General features: G+C 40.7%; 1 protein-coding gene across 1 annotated transcript; it reads left to right on the top strand.

The window, feature by feature from the left end:
- The first annotated feature begins 576 nt into the window (after positions 1-576).
- On the top strand, positions 577-24,904 carry slc6a17 (solute carrier family 6 member 17). The gene is made up of 12 exons (XM_026154380.2): positions 577-1,155; positions 4,917-5,323; positions 12,052-12,209; positions 13,986-14,112; positions 15,663-15,844; positions 16,642-16,752; positions 17,938-18,179; positions 18,273-18,465; positions 19,673-19,865; positions 19,943-20,102; positions 20,255-20,417; positions 20,577-24,904. The coding sequence occupies exons 2-12, from the start codon at positions 5,023-5,025 to the stop codon at positions 20,937-20,939; spliced, it is 2,193 nt and encodes a 730-aa protein (XP_026010165.1). The 5' UTR covers positions 577-1,155; positions 4,917-5,022; the 3' UTR covers positions 20,940-24,904.
- Positions 24,905-25,627: the final 723 nt, after the last annotated feature.

Below are 25,627 nucleotides of genomic sequence, written 5' to 3'. Positions count from 1 at the left end.
AAGGTTTCTAATCATAGGGTGGACTATGGTGCAAAGTAGTAGCTGAGAATAAACACCTGAACTGTGAAGACCCAACATATATCTGGCTCTATGGGCATATTTTGGGTTTGTGATAGTTAATAAACTGTGACTGTATCCTTGTTTAACTCACAACTCCCAGGCACAGGCAGACGATGTTACCAAGAGCATCTACCATGTTGTCATCCGTGTTGTGTCATCATCCAGCAAACTACTGGAATGAAAACTACAAGGTTGTGCAGCAGACCTGTCTACTGTATATGTGGTGGTGGGGGGCGAGCCACCCAGTGAGGCAGGAGAGCCACACGCAGAATAAATTACTAGTGTCAGAGAGAAAAATGACTCTGCCATCGTTTCACACCTATTTTAATTGTGGGTACACATCGACACGCCTGTTAGGTAAGGACCAAAGACAACTGAGCAGTGAACTGTGAACTTTAAAGAGTGTGGGGAAAAATCTGGCCCAATGCATTAATAATAATAATAATAATAATAATAATAATAATAATAATAATAATAATAATAATAATAATAATAATAATAATAATAAGAAGAAGAAGAAGAAGAAGCAGAAGAAGAAGAAGACGAATGCAATTTGCACATTAGCATATTCAGTCAGTTCCTTTGATCCATCTGATTAAAGGCTACCTGTGTGACGCCCCTATTATCTTAACATCCTGGGACCACTGCAGATGTTCGGATCAACTGCTGACGTGCGCACGAGCGGATGAGTCAAACCTGCGTCAGACACCGTCGTGACTTACCATAGTAATTTCTCCATCCTATTGGGGGGTGATTTATTCCACAACACAGCCATAACCACGTGGAAACCAGAAGCGTGAGCGGGTGTGTTTTTCAGATCTAGAGAACATTACATAGAGAGACAAACGGTTGCAATAAATTGTTACCTGCTCAAGTTAATGTGATTATAGGAGCCCAAAGTTGTGGCAGGCGCCGAGCTCCTGCGTCAGACTTTACGCACCATGCGCCCTATGTGACTGGAAGCTGTGATTTTGCATCTCTTTACGCGCAGAGATGGTGCATACGGAGACCGTGCCTGAATGAAGCTAGTTTATCGTACGTTGGATGTATGTTATCACAGTGAGTCGTTCTAACCGATTCTACACACAGCAAAAGGTAAGAAACGCAGTCCGGTAACAATTTTTGTGTTATTTATTAATGCATTCGTGGTGTCGCTCTGAGACGAGTAAATTGTTTTGTATTGTCGCGATGCACTTGCACAGTTGCAAAAACATCCTACTTGAAGTCATTTAAAAGAGAAGAGCGACAGCTTTCAACACATCACCTGACAAATGGTGGCTTCGCCGCGCCATTCACGGTGTGCGTCGTTTATTAATCCCTTGCTTGACGCTGTCGCGCCATGTGTGTCCAAATTTGACTCAAATATAACAAATTCTGCGGGGAGGCGGATCATCTGCTGACTTACATCGGTGCCTTTTGCAATTCCGCATTTTTATTATAAGGTGGTTGGTTTGACCTTGACAAGGTATCAGAGGTTATACACACGTATAGAGTTACTTCTCGTGCTTATGACCACGGGCCTGTGTAAAACATGCCTGAAGGATGCTTGAACATGGCCACACAGGTGATGTTCTGATCCCACCTTCTGCCTCTTTGTTGTTCAGGAGCGAATCAGTTTCGTGGTCCCTGCATGGCATCGTGCCATCTAACCAAATGCAACAGTGACACCATCTTCTATCCAGAAATGAGTCAAATCTAAGATCTGCAAGTGAGACAGTTTGTGATTGCTGCCTGATTGACAGTGCAACAGATCCCACAACAAACTGTCACCTTCAGTATTCCCACTCTCTCCTTCCCACTGTTCTGTCACATTAGCTCTGTGTTATTTGCAGCCGTCCTTCAGGGCATATTATGTCTGTCCATTTGAGATGGTGAGAGGAGAGGCAGGCGACCACTGATGCTGCAGGGATGGGATTTCAATTTTGCAGGAAGAGCCATTGCTTAGCAACCACACTAGATAAAAGTGGAGCATATCTTTGTAGAGAACCTGCGCTGTTACATCATCAACACAAAACTGTCTGAGGAGAGTTGGGAATACAGTTCCAGGAAGAAGAAGCAGGAACAAGCATCTGCCTCTGAGGAGGCAGCCACACACACGAGCCACAGGGGTCTATTGCCATCACTCCTTTGGAAAGCAAACGCTTTAAAGTCTGCAGCACATTATTCTTTGCATGAATGTTCTGTTTTCTGTGCAAGCACAATCATTTTTCAAAGTATTCTGAAAGAAACAAAAACACTTCTTGTCACTTTGTTTCCCTCAGATGGTGATTGACAACTGAGTCATAATCTGTAACAGTGTCTTGCACTGTATGTGAAGTCCTGCTGTCTCTGTAATGCACCATCTGTGTCAGCACATACTGTGAAACCCAGAAAATTGCTGTGTACTGCTACAACAACATCGAAAACTTTCACCACACGCTATTAGTAGGTCACAGTGGCAATCCTATCTGCCATTTGTGTCTAACAGACCACCATCATCCCAACCCATAAGTAGAAATTAGGCCAGTTTGTTACTAACTATACCAATATTTCCATTCGTTTGGAAAATAGGGCAAAAACATCATGTGGACATTCTTGCAGGGCTCAGGGTTGCAAGTGCCAAAACTGCAGCTGAGTCAAAAAATAATTTTGTTTTGCAAACATGCACACTGTTGTTTCACACCTCATTCAGAGAGTGTGTGATGATGAGTCAGTATTGTGCAGTTGTAGACCGCTGTGGGAAAGGTCACCGCTGTTCTGGGATCTGTTTCGAGCACTCAGCTTCCGAGCTGCTGCGTGTCGTGACTGCAGTTGAGGAATTTGATGTGCGTGCTACTGGTTCAGACTTTGGATGGGCTTAAGAGTCTGGCCGGCTGGCAACTATTCTTTGAGAAGTCGCTGTGAGTACAGGACCGGCTCTGATTTCAGTCGAGTGCATCTGTTTTTTAAGATTAGAAGTTTTGTCTTCAGATCAAACACCTCTGGCTTCTATTCTCTGTTCTTGAACTGCCAGAGTGAAAAGTCAGATCAAACTCCTCCCACACAGCGAAACAACAGCAAAAGAGAGGGTAGGAGACAGGGCGGGTTGAGGGGGTCTGCCTTCAAGGTCTGTTTTCATTCATCCACTACTCCTTTAGCAGCTCTTTTGACATTTACAGCAAAGAGAAACTTTCTCACAGTGTCTTCACGTGATTTTCACACCAGTCTTTGAAGGTCAAGCATGTCAGTTTGAGCTTTCATGCTTGCAACCACAAATTTACATTTTAATTTTAAAAGAATTAGGTTGCTGGTGTTTACGGGGTTTCCCACTGTGTTTTATTGCAGGAGTAGATCACCGACACAAAGACCACCCCTCGTCATGTGCAGTGCAGCTATTTCACTCAACACATTCGGTATAGTTTAAGGCAGATCTTGACTTATTTTACTCCCTATTTTTAATTTTCATGATTTTCAGTCATTTTTCCGATTGAATATCTGACTAAACTGCGGTCAATTTAGGAACGGAGGTGAAGGTAAACAAATTTTTGTGGGCAAGACCAGACTAACACCGGTACCATACCACTAATACTCAGATGCTTGAATCATCAGTGACTTATTATAACATACAAGCTGTTTTTTTTTGTTTGTTTTTTACTTTAGCCGCAGTTGATTACAAATGCAGCTGAGTTGCTTGAGCTGAGTTTTTCATTGTCAAAAAAGCTCGGGACATAATTACAGTAAAACAAGGGCTTGCCCTGTTACACCGTGTCTTTGTGGGGCTAACTGTGGAAAGATGACCCCACTAGATTTCAGACTAGTTCTGCTGCAAGCAAAGGTGTTGCAGGAATATGCAACAGTGGGCAAGTATTCCTGCTCTTGTTTGGTGGATGTGTCTGAAGTGTTAATGATCCTGTGCTGTGTTTCTATACTGCTTCTGCTTCCATAGAAAACCAAAACATGAAGTAAACAGGATGTTTAGTGCATAAATGTCCATCGTTGCATATGAGTGTAATGCTAAATTTGGGTTTGTTATTAAATTACTTAATATTTATAATAATATGACAGCTGGGATAGGCTAGGACCCTTGTATGAATGGATGGATAGGCTAATATTAGCACAATTCCAAGAGACTCACATCTTCTGGACAAAAAGTAACGGGCCTCTGAAAAATTAACACAAGAAGTTATTACTGTGCTCGATCAGCATCAAAAATGTTAAAATAACATGTAGACAAGATTTTGAAGTTGTGCAATAAGAAGAAAAGTATACAGACACTAATAACTGATGAAATCTGCTCAGAGGCCTTCATTTTACTGCTTTTTCTTGAAACCAGTAGTCACACAGACAGGCTTTATGCTGCTGGTCATCCTATTCACATGACCCAACTTTAGTAAAATGGGCCCTGCTGTGAAATGGATTGTGTTTCAATCTTTGTACCTCATTCACCACAATGAATTGGATTACTGAAATGCCTCATGGCTCTGAAGTGCTGCTGTTTTTAGAAACGTTTTGAGTTCTGGAAACTAGTTGAAGCAACATGCTCTATATCATGTTCCATTAGTGTGGCTCCTGAATTGGGCTTGTGATGCTTTATAGGCCTGAAACTAGCTATTTTTTAACAGTAATTTTTCTTCTTTATATTCTTGAATTAATTGCATTTTTTAAAGAAAACCCTGGTGCCACTTTTAGCTTGATTCTGGCTGCAGTTCTGTACTGTATGATTTTCCTTCTGTAAAATCTTCATTGTGCAAAATTCACAAAAACATTGCTTTAAAAAAAAAGAAGAAATAATGATGGATGAACAATTACCAGAAGGAGTTTTGTACATAAAATATCATTATATCAATCATAATGAAAGGTTAGATTAAAACTTTGGGGTTTTTTTTTTCTCTTTGCAGACCTACTAAACCACAAAGTTCATCCCCTGGGAACTTGCCAGCCTCCATCCATTCTCTCTCCTGGCTCTCATCTTCTTGCTTCTGTCAACGCCCCGGTCTCGCAGCCATGCCAAAGAATACCAAGGTGACTCAGCGGGAGCACAGCAATGAGCCGGTCACTGAGTCAGTGGCTGACCTGCTGTCTCTGGAGCACCCCATGGACTATAAGAGCAGTCAGATGAGTATGGGTCTAAGTCCTGGCTCTACTGCGCCAGTAAAGGCCCTGCTGCCTTCTCCTGACCCAGATGCAGAGGATGGCCGACCAGCATGGAACAACAAGTTGGAGTACATCCTGGCCCAGGTGGGCTTCTCTGTGGGTCTGGGGAACGTCTGGAGGTTTCCCTACTTGTGCCAGAAAAATGGTGGAGGTAAGTGGATGAATACATGAATTTGTAACTACAGGGTGGGCCATTTATATGGATACACCGTAATAACATGGGAATGGTTGGTGATATTAAAGTCCTGTTTGTGGCACATTAGTATATGTGAGGGGGCAAACTCCTCAAGATGGGTGGTGACCATGGTGGCCATTTAGAAGTCGGCCATCTTGGATACAACTTTTGTTTTTTCAATAGGAAGAGGGCCATGTGACACATCAAACTTATTGGTAATGTCACAAGAAAAACAATGGTGTGCTTGGTTTCAATGTAACTTTATTCTTTCATTAGTTATTTACAAGTTTCTGACCACTTATAAAATGTGTTCAATGTGCTGCCCATTGTGTTGGATTGTCAATGCAACCCTCTTCTCCCATTCTTCACACACTGATAGCAACACCGCAGGAGAAATGCCAGCACAGGCATCCAGTATCCGTAGTTTCAGGTGCTGCACATCTCATATCTTCACACCATAGACAATTGCTTTCAGATGACCCCAAAGATAAAAGCCTAGGGGGGTCAGATCGGGAGACCTTGGGGACCATTCAACTGGCCCACGACGACCAATCCACTTTCCAGGAAACTGTTGAGCTAGGAATGCTCGGACCTGGCACCCATAATGTGGTGGTGCACCATCTTGTTGGAAAAACTGAGGGAACGTGCCAGCTTCAGTGCATAAAGAGGGAAACACATCATCATGTAGCAATTTCAAATATCCAGTGGCCTTGAGGTTTCCATTGATGAAGAATGGACCCACTATCGTTGTACCCCATATACCACACCATGGGGTATATGCCGGACACCGGTGGCGCCAGTGTCCGGCAGCCTCGCCTCTGTCGGTGCGCCCCAGGGTGGCTGTGGCTACAATGTAGCTTGCCATCACCAGTGTGTGAATGTGTGTGTGAATGGGTGGATGACTGGATATGTAAAGCGCTTTGGGGTCCTTAGGGACTAGTAAAAGCGCTATATAAATACAGGCCATTTACCATTTTTACCATTTACACCAAACCATCACTTTTGTTGTTCCAACAGTCTTGGAGGGATCCATCCAATGTGGGTTAGTGTCAGACCAATAGCGGTGGTTTTGTTTGTTAACTTCACCATTCACATAAAAGTTTGCCTCATCACTGAACAAAATCTTCTGCGTGAACTGAGGGTCCTGTTCCAATTCTTGTATTCTGCAAATTCTGTGCGCCGATCTGGGTCATCCTTGTTGAGATGCTGCAGGAGCTGGAGTTTGTAAGGGTGCCGTTTGTGAGTAGCTAATATCCGCCGAAGGGATGTTCGACTAATGCCACTCTCCAGTGACATGCGGCGAGTGCTACACTGTGGGCTCTTGCTGAATGAAGCTAGGACAGCCACTGATGTTTCTTCATTAGTGACAGTTTTCATGCGTCCACATTTTGGCAAATCCAACACTGAACCAGTTTCACGAAACTTAGCAAGCAGTTTGGTAACTGTAGCATGGGAGATGGGTGGTCTCGTAGGGTGTCTTGTATTGAAATCTGCTGCAATGACCCGGTTACTGCGTTCACCAGATATCAACACGATTTCGATCCGCTCCTCACGTGTTAACCTCTTCGACATGTCAATGGCTGTGAACAAAGAGAAACTTGTAAATAACTCATGAAAGAATAAAGTTACGTTGAAACCAAGCACACCATTGTTTTTCTTGTGACATTACCAATAAGTTTGATGTGTCACATGGCCCTCTTCCTATTGAAAAAACAAAAGTTGTATCCAAGATGGCCGACTTCTAAATGGCCACCATGGTCACCACCCATCTTGAGGAGTTTGCCCCCTCACATATACTAATGTGCCACAAACAGGACTTTAATATCACCAACCATTCCCATTTTATTACGGTGTATCCATATAAATGGCCCACCCTGTAGTTTGCTGTCTCATAGAACTGGAATAAGTGGCCAGATGGGAGCAGTTAACAGCACTCACTGTTTTTATATTTTGTCCTTTCCTTAAGCATGGTATTTGTTTCCTCTCCACAGTCCTGCCTGGAAACTATTTGCTCAAATATGAGTTGAGTAACAATGTTCACATTTAGTGATTGCCATAAAAGTTAATTTCCATCACATCACAGTCAGAAAAATGTGAGTGATTTCAGCTAATTTAAGTCCCACCTAGTTAGGTAAGTTTATTTATTCAAGAAGTCTCATTAAGGTTAAGCTCTCTATTACAAGAGAGCTAAGAATAAATTACATGTACACAAGATCACAGTAATAAATCCCGTCACTCAAAACAGTCTCCACATTCAGATGCACGAACACAACAATCAAAACTCTCGTAAATATTGTTGAAGCTTTGAAGTCCCTATAGATATGTCTCTATCTTTCGGGTGTGTTGTAGCTTAATCCTGCGTACTCAGCACTAGAAAAAAGTGTGGGTAGGTGGATGAATATGTGTGCATGAATTTGGTTTGGCTGTCTGATAGAAGCAGAAAAACCTGAACATTTTTTGTGACCAAAGTTGGAGTAAATAATATTTGCTGGGTTTGGGTTTCGCTTCCTATAAACAGGCCACCCATGGTGAACATGTATCCTTCAGGGTGCTGAGTAATGTTAACAGGAGGTGCCAAGCCAAGGCAGTTAAAGTGATTTTTTTTATTAGTTCTGTAAAATATTTCATTAAATAAGTGGCCAGATGGGAGTAGTTAACTTAACAGCACTCACTGATTTTCTTTAACCTTTAAGCATTTGTTTGCTCTCCTCACTCCTGTCCGTAACCCTGTGTGTGCCTGGAAACTATTTGCTCAAATATGCTCACTTTTGATGATTGACATAAATAATAATTCTACATTATTTGCTGTCATAAATCCCTCATTTCCATCACATCACAGAACGAAATATGTGAGTAATTTCAACTAATTTATCTCCTGTTTTTTCACTTAATTGGTTGCGTTTGTTCATTCAATAAATATCATTGAGTCTAAGATAAAGAGCGCTGAGAAAAATTACACAAGATCGCAACAATAAAATTCATCCACATAACCACAATAATTAAAACTGTTATAAATGTTATTAATGCTTTAATGTGTCTCTGAGTAGCGAGTGTCTCTAACTTCAAGGTTTGCTGCAGCTCAGGCCTGCAATAAGGTACAAGAAATAGTACAAGTACAAGAATTCAGTCCAGAGCAGAAGGTGTCAGAGTCATTTGCTGTGGTTGCCTTGTTTTGGTATAACTGCCTAGTTAGAAATTACCATTGCTGAGCAAGATATTCAGCATAAAGTGATGTAGGTCAAGCCACAGCTCTTCAGCAGATTTTAAGATTTTAATGCTGAGTGACAACTTAGCACATGGATATATATATATATATATATATATATATATATATATATATATATATATATATATATATATATATATATATATATACATATATATATACATATATATGTATATATATATGTATATATACATATATGTATATATATATGTATATATATATGTATATATATATATATATATATATATATATATATATATATATATATATATATATATATATATATTTACATATATATAATCATTATTGAATTCAATTGAATTCACTGTTATTTCTATAGCAGTGATTCACAACAGTCACCGTATGACACTTTATGTTGTAGGGTTAAGACCCTAAAAAGCCAAAATGTAAAAGAAAACTAGTGGTTGGATGTGGTGGTGGTGCATATGCACACAGAGAGTGAAAAGGTGAAGAAGACATGCTCAGTGCATCCTGGGCAGCCTAAGCCTATCACAGCATAACTAGGGGAAGGTTCAGGGTCACCTGATACAGTCAAAACTATAAACTTTATCAAAAAGGAAAGTAAGCTTAAAAGTAGAGAGGGTGTCTGTCTCTTGAATCCAAACTGGGAGATGAGGGGCCTGAAAGTCAAATGCTCTGTTTCCCATTCTTCTTTTAGAAACTCGAGGAAAAACCTACAGTGTAAAAACAAGGTGCTCTATTAGGATAATTATGGTATTGTGAGGTCTTTAACATATGATGATTCCTGATTATTCAAAAGTTTGTATGTGAGGAGATGGATTTTAAAAGACTGTCTGGATTGGGAGAAATACACTCACTCTCTCTGGTCCCAGTTACTACTCTCGCTGCAGTGTTCTGGATCAACAGAAGACTTTTCAGAGAGCTTTTAGAGCAAGAATTGTAATAGTCCAGCCTAAAAAGTATTGACTAAATGAAGGATAGACGTTTATTGGTCAGGACGTGCTTGTAATGTCGAGCTGAGCTGGACAGTAAAAATATTGATGCACAGAGTAAATAGTGTGCCTAATATTGAGCTTTGAGGGACACCATGTAAGTCATCTGGGGAAGTGATTAAAAACAATTAGCAGCAAGAGTTTGAACACACAGACGAATGTGATTTTAATGAGCCGTTTGCTGTGACGATTGAAGCACAGTGTTGCTTTTCATCTCGTGAACAGCAGCAGTTGTAACAGTTATTGTGTAAAGCTTTGCTGCTCTGACTGATGCATCTTATTATCTTATTATAGGTTAGCTTCCAGGACTTGGGACAGACAAGACAGCAGCAGTGTTTGCTGTTGCATCTGACACACACACAGACGACATTAACCCAGTTCCTCTGCTGTAGTCAGAGGGACAGTCTCTTCAGTGTTTCTCAGATTTAGCCAATCCGTGCTGTCAGCAGCTACAAGACGAGGTCGTCTCCTCACCGAGACGAGGGAGCTCCGAGAGGTCTGGCATAATGTTGCGAGATCCTCCACTTTAGGCTTTGTTTGCTTTTGTAGCAGATTTCTCAGCCTTGTCTCTCAGGTAGCGTGATTTACTGGTATTATGATGAGATGAGATGGTGGCGATGACTGAAATGGAGGAAGTCGAAGAGTAAATATTAATTTCCTTGGCTTTCAGGCATCGTGAGTGCTTTGTGTGGGAGGTGTGTGTAGAGAGGGTATTTGAAACGTGTGATAACAAAGCGAAATCTGAGTGTGCGTGCATTTGCTCATATTAATCAGAGTGTGTGCATATTTGTGCACATTAATAAGTGTCCCCGCTGACGCTTGACTTGGTGGGAGGTGCTGCATTGTCTTGTCTGGGCTTGTTCCCATGATAATGACAAGCTGTCTCTAATTCTTTTCCTTTATCAAGTTTTCCATCACTTTCTTAATATTTTGAGTCAAGCCTTTCATGACAAACACACATTTTAGACTTACGCATTTCACCTAGAACTAAATAATATTCATAATTAATTTGTGTTGTTGAGCTCATGCCTCATGGTGAAACCTACTATTCGCAATATGCTTGAGTTTGTCTTTACAGAAAAAAATAATAAAACAACTCAAGTTTTAAATAATCTTGGTCATACTTGGATTCATTTCAACACAATTTAACTGTTTTCTCTTATAATCAAATGCAGGATAAACTCATGTCATCACCGCAGTGTTCAGCAAATATCACTCAGTTCTTTAAATTTGCAAATAGGGACTACCATTTGCCAACACACTTAAATATATACGAGACACAGGAAAATACATTTGTAACAAATTTTAAAAAGGTTCAGTAAAGCATAAGTTTTACTGCTAGAGTATTAAAACTTATGCTTTAGTGTACCTTGGCACTGATTCTCAGAGTCTCTTGAACTCTACAGGAGGCGTGAAACACTTCCGAAAGACATTTCCTCCTTTGGCGTTGTGATGATGTGGAGCAAAGTGCTGGCTGGCAAGTCGGTTTAAAGTCTCCCACAGGTGGTCAGACAAAACCAGCACGAATGAATGTTAAGTGTTTAACTGTGTGGAAGCATTTACATTCATTGTGTTTGTGGATGTTTATATTTAGCTTTTACTTCAAACAGTTTCTCTTTTTAAATTAAGAAAGAAATCGATACCATATTATCTGCACCAAGAACCTGCTCATGAAGACCCATATCCCTAAATATGGGGTTTCTAGTGTGTTCTTCATATATAGTGGTTTGATATCTTGTCAAAAGCATATAAATAGTGTGGACTATCACTGTTTTGGCTCAGGTGAAATGTATGTAAGGAAAAACAAAAACTAAAGCAGTCATCTCGGCTGTTTTTTTTTTTTTATCTCGCCACATTTTCCTTGTTCCGTGTGTCTGCTGCCCGACGTAGACATCAAAAAGAGCTCAGCACATTAGCCACTTCTCCACACCACTGTGTAACACGACACTGTGTAACACGACACTGTGTTCTTGTCTTTGTTCTCTTTGTCTGCTGCTACCTCTAATAGCCACTTCCGATGTTATCAGAAATTTTATTTGAGTCAAACGTCACCGGCATTTGTTTTTAGTCTGAAAACAGGCTGCTCTCTCTAGCTTTCCATCGCTGACCCATCCTCTACGGCATTGAATGGTTTTGTCACCATGGTGCCCCTTCATTTCTTGACGTAAGCATGACTGGACGTGACTTGTTTTCTGTGAGTGCCTGCTGCTCTCCCCGCATCGCTCCCCCTTTGTGAAAATGGAAATGGAGATATCAGACAGAATGAATGGAAGTTAAAAATGAGGAGTGAGAGGAAGAAAAAGAAATTGTGAGGGGCATTGAAGACGAAAAGAATAGATTCCAAAAATAGGATCCAAGAAAAGAAGAGAGAAAAATTTAACAACATCCCCTCTGCTGCTTTGAGCTTTTGTCCTTCGCTGTGCATAGATTTAAAAAAGCACACAAAATAATCTGTGATGTTGCAGCCAATTATCCTCCCCCTGCTCTTTCTCTGTCTCTCTCAGGTGCATACCTGGTGCCATACTTGATTCTTCTCATCCTCATTGGCATCCCACTGTTCTTCCTTGAGCTGGCGGTGGGTCAGAGGATCAGGCGTGGCAGCATTGGTGTGTGGAACTACGTCTACCCAAGGCTGGGCGGCATCGGGGTTTCCAGCCTGATGGTAAGTGGGTTATGTCGCTTAACATGACCTCCGATTCACACTCAGTTTACATGTGATAAGTAATGACTTCACTGATGCCTGTCACTTTTAACTTGCAACCATGTTAGTGGCTCTGTGAGGACATATTGACGTCAACAACACCTCCCTAGAAATGTTACTGCATGTAGGGTTGACGCAGGGCACAAATATTGTGATTGGTGTGTTGGCAATTCCTTCTGTGCATTTACCCTTTCACTGCAGTTTTTGAATTTATCAGTGAGAGACTAACAACCAAAGCCTCATTACAAAGATTAATAATCATAGTAGCAAAATAAAGACTCACAAATGTCAGCACATTCCTGGAGAAAGGTTGCTGAAACAGAATGGATGTGTGCAAAAACATTCCAGCGTTTTATTTGTTTCATGTCTGGCACTGCAAATAAAACATGACCACAGACTAATTAACATATAATGCACAGGGGCAATGACGTCGGCCACTGAAATCGGTTACGCTGTAGGCTTTACAAAGATACCCCGCAGAAGTCAAAATCGGGACTTAGTGGTGACCCATCCAGTAATTATGTGGACATTTCAGGTCAAACCACAAATGTCTCTGTCACGGTGGCAATAAAAGAAAAATCAGAGGGGCCATTCTGGTGAGTTCATGAATGCCTGTATGAAATTTCATGAATTATTCATTTTTATTAAATTCACAAGGTCATGATTTTCTCAGTTTTTCTGCCATGAAAGATTTACTCTTGTATCCAGCATGAAGTCCACTCTATTAAAATAAATAAATATAAATAGATAATACTTGTGCTTCTCTCTCTAAATTAACCCAGTTAAATAAACATTTCGCTGCCTAACCACTGGACCAATGCAAATTTATTTATGAGCGACTAAGATTTGACGTTTTACTGTTAGTGGAAAATTTGGTGACATATTTTTTCCACCTCGTAGTGAATCACCGGACTGTAAAACAATAAATAACAGATGATATTCCAATCTAATGGTCATTTTATGATATCTGAGTTGATCTTTTTTTTAAATTATTATTAATTTTACTCAATTATACATCCATAAAAAAACAATGATTAATAAAGGCAGTGAGCCTTATTTATGGCTGCTTTATTTAAATGCAATTGAGTATTGTGCTGCTTTTGCATCGTGATTGAAACAGCCTGTGAAGACATACAAATGCGTTTAAGACCAAGATCCACTTTACACAACTGTGTTAAAGAATGATTTTCATCACTTTAAATGCTCATTGTTCTCTAAGACTACAGACATGCTGTGCCGGACTCCCTCTGCCTGCTCATATTACTTCCTTTTGTTGCATTAAAGAGAGCAACATGCAAAGATCAGCGCCGATCGCTGTCACAAACTATTCCCATCAGCAGCAGCAGAAGTAGTGACCCATCAGTGCTACCAGCTTAAAATATAGCCAGTCAGCAAATGAGTCTGTCGGCCTTTCTGTTTGACTCTCTTCCTGATAGTGATTTCATCCATCCAGTGCAAAGGCGGAGATGGAAAGACCTGGCCCGGGGCAATGAGGCGTGTGGCAGCTCGGATATGGCAGAGGGAGATCAGGAGCTATAAATACCTCCTCATAGAGGACCCGAGCTTTAGCTGCTGAGAGCAAACAGCTCAATAATTGATATGCACTCTAATTTAAGCTGTGTGCTTTGCATCTATGCCATGACTCAAGAAAAAGAGTCATGGCATAAACAATCTGGATTTGTGTGATTTGTTTTTCACAATGTTAAGTGTTGCTGTTTTCCTCTTATTTTTCTTCAGGTTTGCGGTTTTGTGGGCCTCTATTATAACGTGATTATTGGCTGGAGTATCTTCTACTTCTTCCAGTCTTTTCAGTATCCACTGCCTTGGGCTGAATGCCCCATCCACAGAAATGGAACTCAAGCCGGTGAGTGAACAGTACAGTCCACTAAATCACTAAACAGCTGCAAACGGTTGAACATAAACGCAGAGCAGAAAACACATGTCCACATGAATGCTATTTTGTTTTATGCCCCATGACACCGAGTACAGAAAAATAAATAAATACTACAGTTTCCAACGAGGTAATTTCATATTCAGTAATTATGGCAGGAGATGCAGACGCGGCACTTAGCAGGATGCCTTTGCATTGAAGCAGCTTTCTGCTGTGGCTCTGTGGTCAAGCAGGAGTGTTTCGGCAGACATCTAGCAAATAAGTGTTTGCGCTGTCTCTATTGCTGGGCCGGCCCTGCGCTTCATGCTACATGGCAGCTCTGTTGCGGCACTTGTCAGACCGCATGACCCGTCTGAGGGTCAGTAGCTCTAATGGCTGGCAGCTGGTAGTCTTTGGGGCACACGCAGGTTCTGGCAGAAGAAAAGGCATCAACTTTCATTAGCATGAGAGGGCAGGATCCTGACTCTGCTCATGGTTGTAAAATCAGTGGGCATGTAGTGATGTTAACTATTTCCAAAGGTGGAAAGCATTGTAATTAAGCAGGTTTACATAATTAAATGCGATTTAACTTATTTCTACTTTATTTTCCATTTTACTGCAACAGAGTATCAACATAGCTATATTTGTATGTTTTTTTAAAATATTCTGTAAAAAAGGAAAATTATAAACATATAGTGATGATTTTCACTGTCAAATAATCTCCTGATTATTATTTTCTAAATGACCCATTTTGTTCTCAAAGTGTGAAGAAAGAAGTTTTAATAGGATTTCATAGTTTTGAACAGCTGGAACCTGTAAATGTTTTCTGTTCTTTAAGCAGTTGCTAATTAATTTATGCCAGCTGACTAATCATTACCTTACAGGGTTTTTTTTCACTTCTGTTCCTAATTAACAGGCCATTTTAAAGCACTTTTTGCATGTACTTGAGAACGTGAGGTGTGTGTGTGTGTGTGTGTGTGTGTGTGTGTGTGTGTGTGTGTGTGTGTGTGTGTGTGTGGGGTTTGGGGGTGGGGGGATGAAACAAAGGTCAGCTGGCCAGGAATCAAACTGCAGACACCACAGTTATGTGGCGTGTGCACATAAACCATTAGGCTATCGGCATCTTCAATCTATTTTTTTTTTAGTTGTTTTCATTCATTAAAAGAGTTTTACAATGAAATAAAACCAAAAACTTGAAATATTTGGCTGTAAATTATGAAGAAATCACTTATTTTGTAAAATTCATGCAAAAGCCAACTGCATTTTCTCCTCAAGGAAGTAAGGAATTACATTCAAAGTAATTATAAAAATCATGAAAATACTTCTTATGTAAATGCATTATTTATAGATTAAGACTAACAATAATTTTCATACTGTGCTATTTTTTTGTAGCTGCTGCTACTAAATTTCCATTTCTGGCCTTTTACAAATGATTTTATTTAAGATAAAACATCTGTCAGGTTTTCTATTTTAAAAGTACACTGGATGCATTTAATTATCGGTGTGCTTTTCCCTCCCCGTCTTCCCGTTTGTTGCTGTTACAGTTGTGGAGCCAGAATGTGAGAAGAGCTCAGCCACCACTTACTTCTGGTACCGCCAGGCTCTTAACATCACCAGTAGCATCGACGACACTGGAGGTCTGAATTGGAAAATGACCCTGTCCCTGCTGGTGGCCTGGATCATGGTCTGCCTGGCTGTCATTAAGGGCATCCAGTCCTCTGGAAAGGTACAGGGTTCCACTGAGTTAACAAAACAAGGCTTAAACCTGCTAACTATTGAAATTAGGATTCTGAATTCATTCATACACAACACAGACCCAGAATAAAAACCAAAAATAATTTGAAAAAAACAACAACTTGAAATTTCTATTTTTATTCAGTGATTCATCCTCGTCAGAGAATGTTTGGGGTTGTTTTTTAGGCGAAGGTACGATGCTAAGCCTCTTGTCGGCACTTGTCTATTTTGGGATCTCATCCACATTATGGAAGAAAGGAACATGCAACATTAATAAACTTAAACTGAACCAAACAGAAAGTGTTTCAGGATGCAGATGGAAAATTCTTAGTTTGGCAACAACTGCAACAACATCCTGTAATCTTGATCCAGCGAATGAGTCATACGCAACAGCAGCATCCAGCCCAGCGTCTCAGTAGGAAAAAGCACAACAAAGAGCCGATCGCCAAGTTCTGACACACTATTTTAAACCCTAAACTTGATGATCTAATTATCATAGCCAGTTCTGTAGCGATTCCCTGAAATGCTGCAGGGAGAAATATTTTACTTCACGAATTCATCTTCATGTTTCAGTCCACAGATTCAGTGCCAAGCAAACACAAAACACTGTGTGTGTGTGTGTGTGTGTGTGTGTGTGTGTGTGTGTGTGTGTGTGTGTGTGTGTGTGTGTGTGTGTGTGTGTGTGTGTGTGTGTGTGTGTGTGTCTTTGCACATCTTCCTCTATGTGTAAGACCTCTTAATGCATATCCATGGAAACACAGTGTTAATATACTTGACTTTCTCTCTTAGGTGATGTACTTCAGCTCTCTTTTCCCGTATGTGGTGCTGTTCTGTTTTCTGGTGCGAGGTTTGATGCTGAAGGGAGCAGTGGATGGCATCGCTCACATGTTCACCCCTAAGGTGAGGGACAGTCAGAGTTCATTTGACCACAGAAAAAAAGGGAACATTTTCAGAATGTTTTTATGTTGGACTACAGACTAAAATCTGAAGCTTTCTCCTCTCACGCTGCTGACAAGTGACACTCTAAGTGACATTTGGTCCACCAGGCTGTTCAGCCATGTGTGGCTGATGGTTTTAGCATCACGTACTCAGATCCTCTCACAGGAAAATGTCACGAATGCCCATCACTTGTTCTGTGTTGGGTTGATGGCTCCCTCTAGTGGTGAAGGTTTATGACAGCAAAGTGCTTTGTAGTACAGGCAGTTTGGTGTTGATAAAATTATTCAAAAATAGCCAGAATAGGTAGTGGAAATGGAAAAGTGAAAAGTAAGATCAGCATCCTTACTTATTGTGGAAGAAAATGCATTTACATTATTATGTCCTTTGTATGATCACGTAATGTGCATTAATTTGGGGACTGATTAGCTCCAAAATGAATATTATAGTAGAGCTCAGATGAAGTTTAAGTTTTCCACTTACAGTGAACAGGACTAAATGGTAAATCAACTGGTTCTTATATGGCACTTTTCTACTAAAGCACTCAAAGAGCTGTATGCAGCATTCACCCATTCATACACGTACATTCACTGCTTTCTATCTGACATTCACACACGTTCATACTCCAATCAACAAATAAGTATCATTCCCAAGGACGCTTATTCGTTCACTGGAGGACATGCAGCTGGGATCAAACCACTAACCTTCAATTAGTAGATGACCTGCTTCTGATTTATAGCCGCCTCATACATAAGCACATCCACTTTTCTCAGATACGTACAACTGATTTAAGAAAACTCTCTGTAGAGGTTTCATATTTCCCTTAGTGTTCAAGTACAGTGTGGCTGCTGTGTTAACTTTTTGAGTGGCCAATTTAGACCTAAATCCACATAACATGGTCAAAAATCTGGGATAAAAAATTCCAAGCAGACTTCATATTCGTCATTACAGGGTAACCACATGCACCGGGAAAAGATAGTGTAGTCAGTTCATGTATTTAGCTTATGGTGCTGGATATGTTAATTTAAATCATCCAATGAAAACACGTGATATGTTAAATATATGAAATAATAATATTCTGGAGATTTTTAGAATAAATATGAAACATTATCTAAACTTTACAATCTTTTCCTCTTTTTGTCTCTCCAGCTGGAGAAGATGTTGGAACCACAGGTGTGGAGAGAAGCAGCTACGCAGGTCTTCTTTGCGCTCGGACTGGGCTTTGGCGGCGTCATCGCTTTCTCCAGTTACAACAAGCGAGACAATAACTGCCACTTTGATGCAGCACTGGTTTCCATCATCAACTTTCTTACCTCTATCCTGGCCACTTTGGTAGTGTTCGCTGTGCTGGGGTTCAAGGCCAATGTCATGAACGAGAAGTGTGTCGTCGAGTAAGTGCGTCGCACTGAAGCAAATGCAACCTCAGCAATCTCAGATAGAAAACTAACATGTTTTTCTTCTATACATCTCCAACCCATGTGCAGGAATGCAGAGAAGATCCTGGGCTACTTAAACACAGGTGTGCTGAGCAGAGAGCTCATCCCTCCTCACATCAACTTCTCCCACCTGTCTTCCCAGGACTACGCAGAAATGTACGCAGTTATAAAGACAGTGAAGGAGGAAAACTTTGCCCAGCTGGGCCTGGATCCCTGTATCCTGGAGGATGAACTGAACAAGGTCAGGGGGAATAAATCTTCGAGGCAGAGATGATCATCTGATTATATATCTGAATGAAATACACGAAGGATAGTTTCGAGATTAGAGAAAGGTGGCTGCAGGTAAAGGTAAATTATTATTAAGGAGACCAAATGATCCTTTTATGTTGTTAGCCAGAGACAAATTTGGGTTAGCGTTACCATTGAGAGTAAATGTACTTTATTATGTTATTATATAATGAGTATAAAGTAGCTGGGTTGTTATGAGCTGCTTAATAACCTTCAGGTTGTGATTTTATTTCATGATCAGTGACTGTTGTAATTAACTCTCTTTTTGGTGCCAAACCCATTTTACAAGCACTTTTAAAGTGACCATAACTCCGTTGCCATTTGTGCTAGAGACAAAATGCAGCAATATTCAATGTATCATCGTAGCTCAAAGCATTCACAAGGTACTGCTGTCTTCAAATGGTTCCCTAAATATGAGAATTGTTTTGTAATTTTACAGCCAAAAATGACAAAATGAGTCCAGGTAGTCTGTATGATACTTGGGTGATAAAGCGTACAGAATACAGCAGATTATTTAGTTTTGTTGGATCATTGTGGGTTTTCAGGTCTCTACGGGCATTTATTTGGTGTAAGTGGATACAAATTATTATTGCTATGCAGTTAGTTTAGGCTATGAGTTGCACTCTGGAGAGTACCCTGATGCCACTACATGGTTACCTGTGAATCACTGGATTTGAGCATGTTTAGCCTGATCCCCTGAGCTCAAACCAGTATGTTACCTTGCCTCCCCAGCTCCATCGGTTTAATTTAAACCCTCAAATTCATCTTGCTACTCCTTACTTTACAGATGATTTCCGCGCTAGCTTGAAAATGACCTTGTTAGATTGAGTCCAGAGGCTATAACTTTCTCAGAGAGACGATAACTCATCTCTGTGTTATGCTAATATGCTCATAACCTGCCTGGCCACCCCTGTGTAGTCTCTAATGTTGTTAAAGCTTTTCAGTGTGCCTCTTACTAGTTAAGATCACTGAGAGGCCCCTGGAAATATTTTCAAGAGCAATTGGCTTGCATAATTTGATTGTTGGTCTCTGTTATGTTGTAATTTTAAGCTTAATGCACTATCCCGCTCAAAGTGCATCTTTATGAACTCTTTATAAATCGCCTTCATGGCTACACTGCATAAATAATGTTAAGTGGGCGATATCTCTCCATCTTCTAGGCAGTTCAGGGCACCGGTCTGGCGTTCATCGCCTTCACAGAGGCCATGACTCACTTCCCTGCCAGTCCCTTTTGGTCCGTCATGTTCTTTTTCATGCTGATCAACTTGGGCCTGGGAAGCATGATCGGCACCATGACCGGCATCACCACACCCATACTGGATGCCTTCAAGATCCGCAAAGAGATTCTGTGTGGTAGGTGCTGATTCTGCTTATATTCTTCTTCTATCCTTTGATGATTCTAACTCAATATTTCCTCTTGCCTCCCTCAGTGGTTTGTTGTATCATAGCCTTCCTGTTGGGGTTACTGTTCGTGCTGCGTTCAGGGAATTACTTTGTGGCAATGTTTGATGACTACTCTGCTGGTTTGCCCCTCATTGTGGTGGTGATCCTGGAGAACATCTCTGTAGCCTGGATCTATGGAACTAAGAGGTAATTTGCAGATATGCAAAATTAAGACTAGGCCCTCATACTACAGCACAGTCATTCTTTCATTCACAAGAAAACATTCACCAAAAAACTCAATATTTTCCCCGTTTTACTCAGAGTATATTTGTTGAGACATCTTTTCTACCTTGTTACAGGTTTATGCAGGACCTGGAGGACATGCTTGGGTTCAGGCCATATTCCTTCTACTTCTACATGTGGAAGTTTGTGTCCCCTGCTGTCTTGGTGTTGCTCATCTGTGCCACTGTTATCGAGATGGCCATTAGTCCTGCAGGATACAATGCCTGGGTAGAAGCTGAGGTCAGTAATCAGAAGCACTGAAGTTGCTTGACTGAGAAACATTTGACCAAATCCTCCCTTCTTGCAATTCATCTAATTTTCTCTCCTCACCTCTTCTCATCTCTCCCTTCGTTTCATTTGATTTTGTCGACCATCCTCATTGAATTCTTTTGGTTTCAGGGCTCGGACCGTTTCCAAAGTTATCCTCCTTGGGCTTTAGCCATGGCCTATGCCCTCATTGTCGTTGCCATGCTGCCTTTACCCATCGTCTTCATCGCCCGCCACTTCAGCCTAATCTCAGATGGCTCCAACAAGCTCTCCGTCTCCTACCGTAAAGGTATGATGAAGGACATCTCCAACCTGGAAGAGCAGGACGAACAGCGTTTCATCCTCAGCAAGAACCCCAGCGAGGCTCCCTCTCCCATGCCTGCCCACCGCGCTTACCTGGGCCCCGGTGGCACCCAAGAGATGACCAACACCAACTACGGCACCAGCACCAAGACGGGCTACCAAAACATCGGCTCGCCCGAGTCTGAGCTATGATCCACTGACGTAAAAAGTCCCGCCATTAAACCCCTGCCCTGCTTACAGAGAGGGAGGCAGTGGGAGTGAAAAAGGGAGAGAAAATTCACTTGCAGCATTCATCACACCTTAACCCCCAGAGCAAAATCCCTCTATTCCCCTCATTCTGCTCCATTACCCTTCACCTATGTTTCTCATCGTCTTGTGCCGCTAATTGCATGTCAGTCTCAGACATGATGAAGAGCTCATGAGAACGTGAGACCAAACAGATATGTCAACCATCTCCATCTGCCAGGAGATGGGGCGGAAAAAGAGCCAAATGAAATATAGAAGAGTCCAAAAGCTCTGGTTGAGGTTAAGGTTTTTTGTAATGCTAACATAATTTACATTGTAGTGAACTGTAATATGTGTTCATCAGCTCGTGCTTCTTTTAGTTCACCTGGAAAGGATTGTTATTTGTGGGGATAGGATGGAAGGAGATGGAAGAAAAGCACTCATCTTGTCCTGATCTGCATCACGGTACGAGAAGATTTCTTATCTAGAAAATGTGTCAATAAAAAAATAGTATCTAACAATTGATTCCAATAGCGTAAACAGTGTTACAAGCACATTATATCTTTAAGTTTATTGTGCCTATCACACATCAGCAATAATAACCAGTCACAATAGTGTCTTCATTCAAATGTGGATCTCCTTCTATCTTGTTTTTCCCCCACTGATGTAGAATACTGTACATATATGTCGTGCAATAGTTTGAGATGTCACCGTAAATTGTGCATATACACTGCAATAGTGCAAGTCAAGGGGCGGCGTTTTGCCTCTTCATGCCATGAACACAGAAGCACAGGCACCTGCTATCGTTAGAGCATCTCTGAGCCTTAACACAGAGCAGCACTTTCCTTTCAAAGGATCCTTCCCCTCAGCAAGCACTTCCCACTGTCTCTGTGCAGCTCCAGACCTAGATGGCAAAGACAAAGCTTTTCCATTTTAATCAATTGTTTTAATCATGCTGTTTTAATTAAAGCCTTAGAAGGGCAGCAGCGGCAATGCACGAGCAAGAACAAGCACGGCGACGTGTGTTTGATCAGAGGGCAGCTTCGTGCTTGTCTGTCTCATTGTCAGAAAAGCGAATGCAGAGGAGGAATTGGAAATGTGAGTTTCGTCTTCGTGTACACGTCCAGATGCGCATGTGTAATTGTGCATGCACAAATGTGTTGTCTGCCACTGAATGAGAGCTGCTGGTGACCCTGCCTGTTTAAAAATAGAGCTGCGTTGCCCAAGGGAAGCCGTGGCAACACACCATAGATACAGATCCTCTTGTGATGTGGAGGAGGAAGAGGAGAGCAGACACCTCGCTCTGTCTGCTCCACCTGCACGGCTGTTTGCTCGGTTAAACAGACGAGACATTTTACGGTTGATGCCCTTCAAGAATATGTTTCTTATGTTATACCTGTACATTGAATAACAGGTTCACTGCCATGCTGTGCTGTGGATTAATCATATGTCATCCCTGAGTGGATGGTATTTTATGTTCCAACTGAATTGTACATTCCTCGAATTGTGACCACTCCATAGAGATATAATTTCACAAGCACCGCAAACTACACCTCTATGTCTTTTTCTGTGATCTGAGGTGTGAAAGTGAAACCTTTTTTTAATTTATTTTATTGTGTAATCTCAAATCATAGCACATTTTTAGAATTATAATGTGGATATGTACTCTGATATAAGTGTTTGCAGTGAGTGGTAATACATGGTTTTCACCACTGGGTGACTCTGCTGGCCAGCAGAGGAGCCAATGACACTGTCCTGTGGCCCCTCCCTGAAACAACACCAGTACTTGAGACTGAACAGATGTAGTGTGAAGCACAGTCAGCCACATTGTTCGGTGCCTGAACAGATTCTGTGTTGTCTGTTTGCCTTAGGCTTTATGGGGTTTTTTCCCCCCTTGATTATTTTATTATTTTATTATGTAGAGTTTTCACCAATGTTCCATCATATTAATTTGCACTTTAATTAGGGGGAGACCCTGGAGTTGTTTGTTAAGCACACATGTAAAAAAGAAAAGAGCGCAAAGTAAATATAGGGGCCAAATAGTTTAAGATGACAAGGCTCAACAGAAATGCATGACAAGGCAAAAACATCTAGTCCGCTGTATCGTCTAAAAGACATTTATCTTTGAGTGCAAAATGATAGTATTTTAAATCTCATCATCTGGCATCTTGTCAGAAGTACTATGTAAAATTTTGCCCTGTCATCCCTTTGTGGTAGCCAGTAGCAGAGAGCTCTTATTACCCTGCATCCTATTTTGCTAAGCAATCCCTATGATACGATGGCCAGTACCCCCTACAGCATGGCTCTTGCTTTTAGTTGATGACCTACAATGGCTGTGATGCATTGCTTGGGACTGACTGGTATTAAGACAATACAGCTCAAATCTATTGCCCTGTCTCTCAAATGATGCTTCGTCTTTCATTCATAGAAACCTCTGTCCATGATGGAAATGAAAGAGTTTAATGAGTGAAAGTCTGCATTAAAGGAAACATGATATAGGGGATAAAAAAGATACAAGTTACAAAAGAGTAGTATTAACATCTGTAGATGCAACTTAACTTTGCAGCTGACAGGGCCTCCTGTAAAAACTGTGCATGAGAACTACATGTGATGGAAATGGCACTTAAGCTGAGGTAGACACTTAACCTGTATTTTAAAAAAAGCAGTTTTGGTTTGGATAAAGCACATTTTGGGTAAGCACAAAATAATTTTATGTCTAAATAAGCATCAAAATCATTGTGAATGAAAGGGGTGATGAAACTTAAACATCATGTCAGTAATATAGCTGTGATTGCTGCATCCTGCAAGACTCCACTAAAGCATAAAGCTGCACACTGAAATACATCCTCATAAAAAATTAAACTGCACCATAAGTCTACAAAAGCACCTGAAGCTACAAAGTGATATGCACAATACATAGATAACAATGTTGAACTAATGCTAATGCAGTGGGTCATATATGAAGAAAGCACAACAGCAGGCAGGCTTATATTTTTCTCTACAATTAGCAGCGATCGGCGCTACTGGCTGCAGAGTGGCCGTAATATGACAAAGCACAGCTGAGATTCCCTCTAACAATAAAAATCACTGAAACTCTGCAGCAAAGTGGGAAAATGTCTTCTCTGGTCCAAACCTAGCCTGGATACAGGTATCGATTTCTTACCAAAAACAAAGATTCCAACTCCAGGGTCTCTTTTGTCTACGTGTTAACGAGGTTAAGTCAGTTCAGTTACTAAGATGAACTTCCCAATAGCAACGTAAAAGTACATTTATTTAACCGTGCAGATAATCTTTATGTGACCAGCCATAGTTATATTTATAGTATTTAAGACAGTGTATTTACTCTGTACATATCGATGTACATTCTGATAAATTCACACTGATTATCTATAGTAAGAGTGACAGGGTGTATACTTGAGCTGTAAATAATAAATGTATATTTTGAGATATTTTTTGATTTTTTGTACTGTCAGTGGTGTTACTTTGGTGTCTGTTGGTTTCTGGTGTTTGTGTGTGGTCGTTCTCGAAACTTAGCCGAGTGACTGTGCATATGTGTATGTATATATCAGCGTGTGTATGTGAGTGTATGTGAGCGAGTGAGCGTGTTTAAAGTAAAGGTATATGTAGCTTTTTGGTGTTTAAATGTGTGTTTTTCGCCTCTCTCAGTGTTGTGTGCTGCTGACCTAATCCAGTAGATAAAATCCTGATGTTACAGTCAGCTGGGACCACTGATGTAAGCAATCTCTATTCTGTGTTTCTCACTGGAACTGCGGTGGCTTCCAGCACTAAACTGGCAAAACACAAATCAAGATGAAATGTCTGTCTACAAGAAAGAAGACAGAAACTTTCATTTGTTTGTTGAAAAGCATTCAGATCTGTACAAACATGATGGAGGGAACAGGAAATTAAAATAACCACTTTTATTAAACAGACCATGATGTGCGTCTCATTTGTTCTGTTGTTTATGCTGAAATGACTTAACACATTATGTTTATAATCTATAGATTCAATAACGGCAAAAGTTTTGTTCAGAATAAATTAGATTGTAGTGATGGGTGAAGGAAAAAACAATATTATAGACTTGTGAGGCTGCTATCTGTCGAAATGCACATCCTGTGTCATTGATCATCCCCACCACGCATTTAAAAGTTAATATCGCTCATATTTGGCTTTGCTGTATGCATATCGAGGTAGATTTTTTCCCATCCGTGTACAGTTACTGTGGCTTAAATGAGGACGTTAATGCCAAAATGTGTGAGAATGAGGAGGAATGACGCTTTTACCGTGCTTTTAGGGGATGCACTTGTTTACTTGGTAGTAATGCCACAATATTAAGCAGTTTTAGAAATAATTATCCTTTAGGAAAGATGAATAACTTACTAAAAATGTCAAAATCAAATGCATATGGCTTGTAGACTGTTCTTGTATCTGCCAAACCCATGATAAATAATCAGATTAGTTTTCTGTAACCTGTAATGTTTTATAGTTTATTGCCCTGGCTAACCTTCGAAAATTTAGAAGCTTTTCTCATGTGGCTTCATCTTCCTGCAACTAAACTCCTTGAAATGAACCCCAATCTGTGATTTCACACATACACGTGAAGAACGGTCTACCAGGCCAGGCTGTGCAAAGGAGTAATAAGCCAGCACTGACAT

Source organism: Astatotilapia calliptera, chromosome 20 (genome assembly GCF_964374335.1).
Source record: "Astatotilapia calliptera chromosome 20, fAstCal68.1, whole genome shotgun sequence".
NCBI classification, from domain to species: domain Eukaryota; kingdom Metazoa; phylum Chordata; class Actinopteri; order Cichliformes; family Cichlidae; genus Astatotilapia; species Astatotilapia calliptera.
Note: the sequence above shows the minus strand (reverse complement) of the source record. Positions and strands in the feature narration are given on the sequence as shown.